The sequence below is a fragment of the Mesocricetus auratus genome, unplaced genomic scaffold, assembly GCF_017639785.1.
Source record: "Mesocricetus auratus isolate SY011 unplaced genomic scaffold, BCM_Maur_2.0 Super-Scaffold_100008, whole genome shotgun sequence".
In the NCBI taxonomy this organism is placed as follows: domain Eukaryota; kingdom Metazoa; phylum Chordata; class Mammalia; order Rodentia; family Cricetidae; genus Mesocricetus; species Mesocricetus auratus.
Window position 1 is genome coordinate 42298336 of NW_024429192.1, and position 13529 is coordinate 42311864.

General features: G+C 38.9%; 1 protein-coding gene across 10 annotated transcripts in view; it reads left to right on the forward strand.

The window, feature by feature from the left end:
• Positions 1–13529, forward strand: part of Bbx (BBX high mobility group box domain containing) — a 242051-nt gene that overhangs the window by 193649 nt on the left and 34873 nt on the right. For all 10 annotated transcript variants that reach the window (XM_013116881.3, XM_040750714.1, XM_040750720.1 and 7 more), the window contains 2 exons: positions 11253–12258; positions 13155–13290. In XM_013116881.3, the coding sequence (XP_012972335.1) occupies positions 11253–12258; positions 13155–13290 (1142 nt within the window). The remainder of the gene's footprint in view (positions 1–11252; positions 12259–13154; positions 13291–13529) is intronic.

A 13529-nucleotide genomic window follows, 5' to 3' on the forward strand; every position in this document is an offset into this window, starting at 1 on the left:
TAGAAATTCTGTATGTGGGGGTGGGCACATGTTTCTATTGTGCAGTACGCATGTAAACACATGAGTGTGGAGGCCAAAAGACAACCTCTTCAAACAGTCTACCTTTTTTTTTTTTTTTTTAAAAGACAGATTCTCTCACTAGGGCTTAAGGTTTCCCAGCTCTGGGATTACAAGTGAGCCACCTTACCTGGTCTTTTACATAAGTGCTGGCTATCAAGCTGAGGTCCTTGTGCCATCTACCCAACCCCATAGTGGGTAGCTGTTAATGTCTGAAAGTGACCTGGAAATCCTAGGACTTGTTCCATCTATTTTAAATGGATCTATCCAACCAGGAAGGGAGCTTTCTGCTGAGATCAGAAAATTGAGAACCACACAGCTCTCTTTGTTCAGGCCTCCACAAGGTTCATACTGTTCAGTTAATCAGTTCCTTATGCTGGCAAGTGCTAAAATGCATTGTTTCCAGTCATTTTGAGATTAATTAGGCTAATCATCTACAGAGCAGCGCAGCAACCTCCCTGGGATGACAGTTGTGTATAAGAGTTGCTGCAGTTAGGAGGATGTGCTGAAGAGAATCAGAAATAGCTTTATCTGCATTTTTAAATTCTAGAATTAAATATCTGTAGCACCAACACTTTCTGGTTAACAAGCAGAACAGCGTAATCACTAATTCTAACAGACAAGAGTGTTTCAGGGTTTCCTTCATGCCAGTAATAGTGGGCTGCTGAAGTTACCCACCCATGTATACATCTTTAGTACAATGAGAACTAAAACCTGTAAGCCACCTAAGATCAGAAATATAGGAATTTTGTTTCTTACAAAGTGACAGGGAGGCTATGTCTAAAATCACTGCTGTTTGTTTTGATAGTTTTTCTGAAATTATTTCTACTAGTAAGTTTTGTTTAACTTAATAAGGAGTGCTATTTATTATCTAATGTGTGTTAAACACAATTTGAGTATATTATATGCATTAAGTTAATTCTCACAACTATACTCTTCATGAAACAGGTATTGTTTTCATATTAGGAAACCAAAGAATGTAGAAGTTAGGCAAGTTTGCTTGTCATGTGGACAGTAAGAATCAGACTCTAGGTAGGAACCCAGATGTTCTGTCTCCCGGATGCTTTTCTGTCTTGTTTAAGACAACTATAAAACACTGCATAAGATGCTGGTTATAGGTATGTGCTTACTTTGACTGGATGAAATAACATGTTCAGGGATGCTGTCAAAGAAATAGATCTTAGATTTTTACTTTAAGAAAACCTTGCACCTTTGAAAAACTGACAGGTTACATAAAATGCTCTCTGTGGATATAGTTCTGTAGACATGTGAGGGTTATTGGAAATTAATGGTATGCAACTCCAGCCTTAAAGGGGATTGCTCTTTAGTTGCAGTCCCTATTTAGTTAAGAGAAGACACAAAGGCAGAGCGGTCCACTGTTACATTCTTCTTTATCTCAGTTTATCAAGCTTGTTAGATGTCTGTCAGAAGCTGAAGAAACAGGATGTTGCATTTCCCCCAGATAAACCTGATAGAAAATAGAAAAACTGCTCAAACGTTCTCATTAACTATTTTATTAAATAATAATAGTGGCATTCTCAGAAGCTTCAACATCTTTTTCTTGTATTCTTAATTGCTATAATGATTTGTAAATCAAGTAAAAGCTAGACAAAGATGAATTTACTGTAGTATCCATAAAATTCAAATCATTTATAAAATTATACATTAAGTGACAGGATTTATAAACAGTATTGAAAAACATAGGTAACTTCATGAATAGTCTTGCTTAGCTGTTATCCCTCCAATCCTTTTAACATTTCCCATTACTGCCAAGGATGAGGTGCTTGACTGAAGTATGACTGTATGTAAGTGTTCAGTGTGTGTCCTGAGTGTCTAACCCTCCCAGCCACCTGTAACCCAGAACATAAAACTGCAAATCTCAACCTAGTTTCTAAAACTTGAAATTTTACAAGGGAACCTTTTATTTAATGTTGGTGTGTTTCTTATCTTTTGATTCAAGTCTGTAGTCATTTAAATACCTCCTAAAACTTTTCTTCTCACTCCAAATTACACCAGTATATTTTGGGGGGAATTGAAATATAGAAATGGTTTTAATAACTGCCTTTAACAACTTCAGAGAAGACATGAGATGGCCATATGGTACCACGACAACTCCCACCCAGCCAGAATCCACAATTTTCAAGGAAATAGTCAGTGAAGATAATATTTAAATTACCAGTCAACCAAAGAGAAAATTGCTTAACTTGCCCAGATCTCAGTGCTCAGAGATATATAGACCACTGTTCTGTGACCATTTATCCTGCATGGTGGAGAGTCTGATTTTCTCAGCAGCAATGCTGTCGTTATTCTCAGGAACTGTCGACTATATTTTTATGGTTAAAGCACACGTACACACACACAGACACACACAAACCTGGTTTTAATTACAGAAAAAAGCACATCTTAGAAAATGCTGCTAGCTGCCATCTTACAGTTGTGTGTTAACTGTTTTGGCAGATTCATAAGCCAGTACAAAATGATTGTAAATATACGTTGGCTGCAAGAACATTTGTTTTTGTACTAAAACACAGAGATTTTGAAATTAAGTGATTAGTGTCAGTAGTTCTTTTTTGCATACTGCCTTATTTTTAACTTATTGGCTTCCTTTATAGGGGACAGTAAAAGACAAAGTCTAAGTGTAAGATGATATGGCCCATATTAAAGCTGCTTACCAAGGACCAGTCAAGAGATGACAGCTGCTATGGCATTACTTCTAACCATTTATTAGTTTTCACTCCCCATTTTATTGTCATTTAAGGCAAAACAAGAATTATATTGATACCTTCCATACCACCCTGAATGCGCCGGATCTCGTCTGATGTCTTAACATTTGTTAAAAGAAATACATTTATAATGTCTCTCATTCAGAGACAAAAATTTGATGTAGCGTGTTTATTATTCTTTTAAAGTCATTCCTCCTTAACAGACCCCAAGCCTAAAATGTGCTCATACTTGGACTAAAAATGTAGTCTCTCCATACCCAGGAACATCCCTTCACTGTGTTTTAGCTCCTTCAGGAGTGGTACTTAGTTCTTAGCATTTTGAAGAAGATGCTAACCTGTGCATTGATCTAGTATGTTCTCTGTGAGGATTAGACTCAGTGTTCTTTCTTTCCTTTGAGGAAGGAGTTCACATTATCTCCAGCACATCACCGCCAGGCCTTTCTGCAGGAAGGGACTCCAATGTAGTTTCTATTTGCAGAAGGAACTTCTAAGTAGTTGTGATTAATTTTCACATGTACTCTTGGGATGTGTAACTAAGAACTCTGTGATTGTCAGTGGAGGCCTGGCAATAGTGGGGTTATAATTAGCATTGTTTTTAAGAGGCTTATAAAATAACTTTTCCCTAGTTTGAATCAGAATGCACTTTAGACTCATGAATTACCTAAGAACTAATGAGCATTCAGTTTAACACAATTATCTGTTGAAAACCTTTAAACCTTTTCAAAGATAGGAGCATATCCTTGGAGGAGAATACAAAGGTGAACAGAATGCATTCTGTGCCCATTGAGTTATAGCTGTTGAAAACTAGAGTAGGACCTGAGGGAACCGACAATAACTATCAAATATGTATGTCCATCCTTGACTTAAAACATTAACATTTTAACTTCTTTGAATGCTGCCGTGGGAATTCCATCACTGAAAGGTGTCCTAATGATTTTCTATTCTCACTTTTAAAGAACGTTAGTGCTCAATTTAAATTAATAATAGAAGGATAAATTGTCGATTACCAGGTCAGGCACTATTTCAGGGTTCTCTATTAAGGGCATCTTGACTAAATTAATAATAATAATCATTAAATCGGTATTTCTCACAATTCAGTTTTGTTCCCTGGAGTTCACATTGCTTTATGTTCTTTTATGCTTGTTGTGTGATTGGCTTGCATGCATGTCCATGCATGTATAATGTAGTTTATGAACATTCCTAAGCTCCACTGAATTGGGGATGCATACACCCAAAGTAGATGTAACAGGCATGCTCATACACAAAAGTAAAACTGGGCACCAGAGAAAAGGCTCCGCAGCTAAGAACCAAGCTGCTCTTATGAGGATCTGGCTTCATTGCCAGCACCTGTAGGGTGACTCACAGCCATCTTTAATTCCAATTCCAGGGGTCCATCTCTGTGGGCACTAGGTACACATGTGGTACACAAACATGCAGGCAGGCATACACATAAAGGTAAATAATTTTTTAAAGTTACACTGGGAGTATATGACAAGACCTTTCCTGTGGAAATGCAACATATGTCTACTTACCCCAGATAGTAAGCCAGGACAGATCGAAGTGTGGATGCCACCAAAGTCCAACTTAGTGAACCAATGGATGTATTTTAGAGTAATATGGGTGAGGGGTTACTTACAGGAGCAGAAATGATTCAAAGACAGTTGCATCACCAAAGCCCACCCCAATGCAGATGACAGCTCTCAGAAGCTGGGAACCTGGAGCACACTGCACAGTCTGCAGGCAACTCAACAAGTCGGAGAGTGTCCTTTCCAAATGCCTTAATTGCTCCAAACCTCTTGCAGGCAGCTGAACTGATCTCAGTCTACTCTGCACTTGTTTTGTCAGAGAGAAACGCTGAGTAGTCTGTGAGGGAGGGACCTCATGCATCTAGCCAGTTTCAGGGCCTTCCTGAAGCTATTTTGAGTTGTTTACCTTCAGTCTTAAGGAGCTTCTTTTCAGAACGGAATGTTTCTATCTCAGAGGAAACTGCTACATAACAACTAATCATAGTTACATCATTTTTAGAGTTTTTCTAAAAATAAGATATTCCTGAGCCCATTTTATGTGTAGGTTTTTCTTTCCCCTGCCCCTAGAGGATTATTGAACCCTAGATTTAAAAATAAGAACAAAGCAGATGGCCAATCAAGGTTCTGGCATACTGCTTATGGTACTCATATAAATCTTATTAATTCAAGTAATAGAAGCATCATTCATTACTCTAGCATATGTTTTCTGTGACATAAGACACCAGAGGAGTGTGAGTACAAAACATTGTCTTCACTCTGTTCTAGTCACTATGAGTTCTGTACATTTCTAAGGCGAGAAATATTAACATCTACATGTTACAGGTTAGGAACCCAAGGCACAAAGAAGTTTAGGGAAATTCTGTGAATAGTCTTACATAGTAGGTGTAAGCATTTTGGGCGGATCTGGATGGAACAGGAGTGGGTCAGGTATTCTGGCACTCAGGAGTCACAGAATACTGAGTGTTACACAGCTCAGGTGGAAAGGTATCCTGGAACTCGGGAGCCACAGGATACTGAGTGTTACACAGCTCAGGTGGATAGGTATCCTGGAGCTTGGGAGCCAAGGACCACCACAGATTTCAGTAAGCTTGGCTGCTTACAGCCAGTCCTCAGGGAAAGGCTTCCCCAGTGTATCTGCTCGGCTCTGGCAGGACAGGGTCTTCCAGCTGGGGATGTTCGCCCAGTGTAGCAGTTTTGCTTGGCAGCAGGTTTCTCGGGCAAAGTTGCTACAGTTCAGCTCTGCTCCCAGAGAGGGGAGAGCCGGGAGCTGAGTATAACAACTCCACTTTGCCAAGGGAAGGTTTCCCTGGCAAGTGTTACAGCCCTACTCGCTCTGCTCTGCTCTGCCCAGGGTTGCCTCTGCTATCGCCGCCACAAAAGAAGATCTTCACCCAAAGCTCATCGAAGGGGTTTATTGGAAGGAAGGAGCTGGACCAGCCAAGCTGAACATACACAGGGTTTATATAGGGATTCTTGGGGGGGGGCACGAAGTTTTTCCAGGGTAGGGATTGGTCCGATTTCAGTGCTGAGCTCAGATTGGCTAGAGCTCTGCTCGAGGATTGGTTAGTTTTCTGCACAGAATTAAGGTCAGATTTGGCTCTAGTTTCAGGTCCAAAGTGTGTTTCTTTCTCTGCTCCTTTTTAGCCTTTTGACTTCAATTTTAGGGCCAGGGTGCATTTCTTTCACTGACTCAGATTCCAGGGACAAAGTGTGTTCCTTTGGCACTGGTTTTAGGGTCAGGGTACATTTCTTTGGTTCTGGTTGCAGGGCCAAAGTGTGTTTCTTTTGCTCTGCTCAGGGTGTGTTTCTTCGACTGGCCCCTTTTCCCTACAGTAGGTTCCCCTCCTCAAGCAACAAAACCCATCTGTTGCAAAGTCCATTTGCAATCCTGCAGTCTGACCCCAGAACCAGCACCTTGAAACCACCCCTTAACATCTAACTTGCTTGGTCATAGGAGTCATTACAACCATGTCTGTCCCCAGGTTCTGTTTATATATCACATGGGAATATCTAGTATGATGAGGGAATAAATATTAAAAACAACAAATAATGGGGATGAGTGGATTTTATATAATAGCCAGGAAACTTAAGTACTTAAATGAAATACACAGTAGAATGAGGATACATCAGAATCAGATATATCTTTTAGACTTAAGGAAAACCGAGTTTCAGATACGAACCAAAGTAAAACTGACTTTCAGACACAAACCAGCAAATAAGCCTAAAATGAAGTGAGACCCAAAGAACGAATGATATTCAGTCTCTCTCACTCTCCTTCTTCCTTCCCACTCTAGTTTTGCTATGTTAGTTTATTTCTGTCTCTGTAGGTCTCATTCCTGCTCTGCTCGCCCTCCCTCTGTATACAAACACACATAGTCCATATACCTCAGAATAGTATGAAAATAAGTATGAGCTATAAATGCAAAAACTGGCCAAAAAAAACCCCAACCCTGGTATTTTTATTTTATTTTTTTAGCCAAAGAAAGAAATTGGCTAGTCTAAATTAGAAGAAGCAAAGCTATCATAAAGTTATCCAGGAGAAAGTGAAACTACATAATTATTGTTTTGTGCCATTCTGGAGAGGGAGTAAGGAGAATGATGTTCAAACCAGAACATGTCCGTGAAGAAAGGCTGGTGTGTGGTAACTCTGGAGCAATGTGGTAGAAGGATATTAATTTGGGTTTCCTACACAGAAAAATCCCACTATAGGCTATGCAAGACCTTGTAAATGAAATTTGTCTCACTTTTGGTAACCTTTGACAAGTTATAGAAAAAAACTCAGAACAAAATGGGGAAAAATCATTCTAACTTTCAAAGCATAAGCATTATTCCGAAATGTAGACTATTATTTCATAGAAACATTAAAAACTGTTCTAATAATAATAACACTGGAACTTGTCAGCAAGAGAGTTTCCCTGACAAAGGCCATAGTCACAGGTGTTGTCCCCAAGTAGGCTTGCTCTGTTCTCTGACATCCCAGTAATTGCTGACTGCCTTCCCCTGTTCCTTTATGCTCAGCTTCCACCTGTGTTGAGCCACTGAGAGACACTGATGGAAGACTGGGGGAAGGGAGGAGAAGAAAGGGAACTGGGGAGGAGCTGAATGTTGGTAAAGCCACACCCTATTCTTCCAGGGACCAGCTGCCCCCAGTGAGGCCCTTCATGTTTCTGTCCTATACTAGCAACCTGGTCTTTGGGTTTCAGGGATGTTCTGAACCCTTTTTGCCTCTACCATAGCTTCCTGTTGTTGCTAACCTCTGGGTTTTGTTACCATTTCCTGTTTAGTCACTGTAATTTTCCATGAGCTTTTATAACAAACCTATTCCCTGCATGGAAGTTGCTCTACTAGGTATGCAGTAAGTTGTTTCTGCTTACCCAGTTATGTTGACTAGTCATAAGTCAGCCTCATTTTCTATTTGTTGTCATTATTATTAACTTTTTTTTCAAGTTGTTGACATTGTTGGTATGCAGCATGTAATGTACAGAGTTCAACAAGACCTTTCAAAGCTAATTGTATACCTTCTCAACAGAATAGGAAATGGGAGTATAACACATTCTTAGATGGCTGAGGCTTTTAATGTTCAAAACAAAACATGAAGAGTCTAGAAGTTCACCAGAGGCTGTGTCCTTGTCACTGTCCCACTCAGCATTGTTACCAAAGGTTTAGGCAAAGTCATGAAAAACATTGTTATCAAATATGGAAAGATAATTCAAACTTTGATAGGGTAAGGTTTACAAGGAGAAACAGAAACTCATTCATCTAGGGACTAGGTATAGAACATAATTTTTTTTTAAATGTAGGGTTGAAATGACCAAGCTTCCTAGCATATTATACATGGATAAAGAAATCTGGGACTTCTAGAAACCTAAGTGTGATACATTTAGGCAAAAGGAAAAATGTCCTCACTGGGCACCATTAAAAAGTACCTAGTATCCCTGTTGAGAGTTGTGTGTCTGAACTGGTACTGCAAGATGGCTGAGTGTCATTAAAAGAGAATATTGCCACATTGAAATATCTGTTCTCCCAGTCATTATGGGACTCTTATAATTAACAAATATTTTCACTCATCTGTTTTTTTGCTTCACAGAACCCCAGTCAAGGTTGTACTGTTATCCACTTCCCAGACTGTTCTTGCTCCTATGAGTTAAATCTAAGCTCCTTAGCTCACTGTGTAACTTTGGGTAAGCTCTGCCCTTTGGTTAGGAACTCAGTTTTATTCAATGAAGTCTATTCTTACTTTAGGACCTGTGACAAATAGGGTAATCAGCTGTTTCTCAATATTAAAGTTTTCAAACCTGCCCCCTCACACAGTAATAAGTTACCTGTCTTTGTGCAGAAGTAATTAACTCTCAGAACACTGTAACTTGAACCCCTATATTGGAAAGAAGGTTCTATTGGCAACCCCATAACATTCAAGTCTGGGTCAGATTTAGGTTTTGGTTAGTGAACAGATTTCTGATTTGTGTTTTTTTAATAGAAGAATTTCTTTTACTTTTATATTTTTACCTTCAGCAATATAATAGTATTTCTTATAATTTAGGATTAACATGCTTTATTTGCAGGGGGTGGATAGGGAGGCTTCTAAGAGCTTTAAACAGGGAAGTAAAGCATAAATAGTGCTTGCTGTAATTACCTACACAAGAAATATTATGCTATTTCCCAGAATATGTCCCCAGAGTGAATGTCTGTATGTGTTCCATTTCATTCCTAGCTTAGAATCCTATCTAGGGTGATAAGGAGAATAATTTTGAAATATATTGAACAGAGAATAGAGTCTGCAACGTACTGTTAGGTTTGCTAAGTTGAAACTGTGCTGCAGATGCAAACTGTTGGTCTAGCCCTGCAAATGCCTCTGCCTAGATGAGAAAAGTCCCTGACATGACCTATAAAAGGCAACCAAAGTGACAAATGGCTGAAGAAACATTAAATTTATTTTGAGAATGCCATTCTGACCTACTTCTAGAACTAGAATATTTAGCACACCTGGAATAGTTTATAAATAACTAGGGCCAGAATACCTAAAAAGAAAAATTATTTCAAATTCTCTCATTAGAGTTAACTGTGCAGGGAAGAATAATTACATCAGTGTTTTGGCATTAACATAAGATAACATGTGCTTCAGGTGTGTTTCTGTTTCAATACAATAAAGAGCCCAGTGTGTATGGTTACTTGCTGAATTTTAAAAGTGAACTTGAGCCGGGGCGGTGGTGGCACACGCCTTTAATCCCAGCACTTGGGAGGCAGAGGCAGGCGGATCTCTGAGTTAGAGGCCAGGCTGGACCGATAGCCTCCAAAACAATACAGAGAAACCCTGTCTCGTAAAAACCAATAAATAAATAAATAAATAAATAAATAAATAAATAAATAAATAAATAAAAGTTAACTTGTGTGAGTTCAAGGAAAGAGAACTCTGTTGCACATTCTTCTTATTTCACATCTTCCCTGTGAAGTGTCTGAAGCACTGGATGCTCTTGTCATGTTGTTCAGTTTTTTTAAAAAGTGGCACATCTGCTTCTCCAGCATGTCCAATTCCTTCCTGGTCTAAACATTACAAAATTCTTACAGAAAGGTAAATTACTATGTAGGGAGGGGGGTGAGGCGAAGAGCATGTGATACTTAATTCAGTAAATCACCCATTCAGAACTGAGTTAACGTCTGTCAACAGCCCTAACAATTTGGGAAGATGATGATTCTGTAAAACAGATGATTTTCCTGCTTCTGTGCTGATTTTGTGCTGACTCAGCAAGCCCCAACTCGCTCTGTTTCCATGCTGCTAATGCACAGTAAGCTACATATGTTACTACTACTTTGTCCTGTGTTGTGCTTGGCCAAATCAACATCATCAGCCTCTTGGTAAATTCCTCAAAGACAGAAACTTAATCCTGCTGGTTTTATATCATTTGTGTCCTTCTTGGGGCCTGACATTTGAGAGGTTATAGTTAAGTGTTTATGAGTGGAAACTGAGGTACTGAAAGTAGTTTACCATAAGCTGTAATCTCACCTCCTGGAATATAGCCTGAGTTTCAAAGTAATAGGGAGCCAGAGGTAAAGGTGACAGCGTTACTCTAAATGTCCTCAATGTGGCATTTGGGGGTAAAGAATTTTTAAAATTGATCAACTATAGAGCAGATGTATTTTGGTATTCAGAAGTTTTCAAATTCTAAAAAAAGTACAAGTGTAGTAAATATATCTTGCTCTATGTAGTGTGTCCAGTACATATTCATATCCATGAATATTCTGGTAGCAAAAATACAATAAGCATGGTAGAAGTAAATGTGATAAGCTGCTTATGGCATAAATAGTTTCAGTAGGTTTGGCTCTGAATCTGCAGCCAGGTTCAGATCATATTAGATTTGTCATCAGATGAGATTTAAGAAAAAAGTGTTTAGAAATTCTCTGTTTCTATAGCTGTCTGTTAGCATCTGTAGACCTATAATGTGGGTTAACTAATTGAAACCTTTTATTGTTGTTTAATGAATCATAACATTTCTAATTTCCAGTAGATCAATGGAATTTACTCCTGTTTTCCTTTGTTTCTGGGGTGTGGGGCCAAACATCAGAACAGAGTGTGGGGATTATACTGACATAAGTACTTAGCCTCACAAAATCCTGCAAGATAAAATCTATCCATTTATAAAGATCTTGGGCAATAAGGAGTGAAATTCTGTGCTAAACAAGGATAAAACTAAGATCCAAGTTTGTCTTTAAACTCCAGAATCCATCCTCTATCAGATCTAATTTTCCTAAGAAAAGTTTCTAATGATGCTAGAAAATGATTCAAGAATGTTTGTCTATAGTTCAGTGAAGTTAGTTTGGCAGAACTGAGCTTCTTACTGTAAAATTTGGAACTTTTCTTAATATCTAAAAGAAAATAATTAAAAAGTTAAAACTAATTTTGATTAGAAAATAATGTTTGGTGTTTTTCTTTCACTTTTGTTTTAACTAGATGTGTCTGGCATCAGAAGGGATGAAAATGGAAGAAACAAAGCTAATAAAATCAAAAGAATCAGATGGTGGAAGAATTAAAGAAATGGAAAAAGGGAAGGAAGAAAGAGATATAAAAATGGAGAAAAGCAATGAAGCTGGGTTCCAGAAGGAAGCAGAATTTGAGAAACCATCTAAGGAAAATATAAGAGACCCTAAGGACTTAAGAAACTTTGAGGAACTACAAATGGATAATGTAATGGCTATAAAGATGGAAGACCCCAAAGAAATCAGAAAGGAATCTGAGGATGATCAGAAGTATGGTCACTTCCCTGATTTTTCTTACTCTGCCAGTAGCAAGATAATAATCAGTGATGTCCCCAGTAGAAAAGATCACATGTGCCACCCTCACGGAATTATGTTCATCGAGGATCCCACCACGCTAAACAAACCAGAAAAGATTAAAAAGAAAAAGAAGAAAAGCAAACTGGATCGACATGGGAATGACAAACCCACACCCAAGAAGGCCTGCAAGAAGAGGCAGTCTTCAGAGTCTGACATTGAGAGTGTCATGTACACCATCGAAGCTGTTGCAAAAGGAGACTGGGGTGTGGACAAACTCGGAGAAGCCCCAAGGAAGAAGGTCCGTACCTCCTCAAGTGGCAAGGGAGGCATTTTGGATGTCAAACCACCAAAGAAAAAAGTGAAATCTAAAGAAAAGAAGGTTTCCAAGGAGAAGTGCTCAGATATCACCAAAGAGTCACGACCTCCAGATTTTCTTAATATTTCTGCCAGCAAGAATACTCCTGGGGAGGTGCCAGAGGGCATGAAAGCAGAGCCATTGACACCCACAGAGGATGCCCTGCCACCTAGCCTACCAATACAGACCAAGCCTGAGGAAAGTGACTGTCACAGAAAAACAGAGACCTGTGGCTCCAGGAAATCTGAGAGGTCTTGCAAAGGTGCTCTTTATAAAACCCTGGTGTCAGAGGGTATGCTCACCTCCCTTCGAGCTAATGTTGACAGAGGTAAGTGACTTCTATAAACCTGAAAGGACTACAACACCTAGCAGAGTCTCTCCCCTTTAGACCTATTGAAAAAAAAATCATGAAGAGTTGAATGTCAAACTAGTACCTTGTATGAGTCACTCCTGTGTCATACTTCCTAGCACTGTTAAGGGAAGGTTTGTGTTGTTTTGTAGGTAGTCAGGATAGAGAAATTTCAAATAATTATGTTTTTTGTTTGTTTGTTTGTTTCTCTGTTATGGGATGGCTTCTTCAGATTAAATGGCACATTTAGCTTGAATATTTAAATTGATGGAATTTCCTGAAAGACACAAATAAATTTGGCAGAATCTTTATCTGTAGGCTCCAAAAGCAAATATCCTAGCTAGCTCTTTGTTAGGTAATCAAAACTACAAATGAAGTACTATTTAAAACATGGTAGCATTATACAGTATTTTATCTGTATTCATTTTACTTTGAAGCATCTGACTAGGAAAATGTTTCTTGGTGGGCTCTACTCCAACAAGAGATGTGTAGTACTTAGGTCAAATAAGCCCTGAGTGGAGAGAGCTTTGGAGTATGTAATTCTTCAGAGATGTCTTTTAGTGAATCTTGAGAAATTTAAGATTAATATTGTCTATCAGCATCAGACTCACACTTTAGGCTGGTTCTCAAGATATAGCAGCATCTTGGCATCTTGAGTATAGTACCCGGTAAACTATAACATGACTGCTTGCCTCAGAGGTAAGATTCTTCCTTTATTAAAAGCAGTCCAACCCATATCACTCTGGGCACTAATAGCTATAAACAGCATCATGGAAATGATAGTTAAAGGGACCAAGAAGTCACATGCAAAGGACCTGAGCTGAACTCCGCCAGCCCTAGTATTCTGAGCAAACCCCTTCACTTGGGTCTCCTAGGGAAACGAAGCTCAGGAAAAGGAAACTCCTCAGATCATGAAGGGTGTTGGAGTGAAGAGAGCTGGGCATTTAACCAGAGTGGGACCAGTGGGAGCAAGAAGTTTAAGAAGAAGCTAAGGGAAGACTCCTTCCTTGGGTAAGTATCTGTAAGCACATGTGAACTTCACTGCATACCCTACTGTGGCAAGAGTGTTAAATCTGAGGTACTGTTTATTTTTTTTTTCTGTTAGCCCTTGTCTTAATAAGCCCCTTACTGAAAATAGATCAAGGGTAATTATGTGATTCCTGCTCTTAACCAACCAAATGAATGGTAACATCATTTACACTTTAGGTATAGTACAAACTATACACATTTTAAGCTTGAGCCTGAGTTTG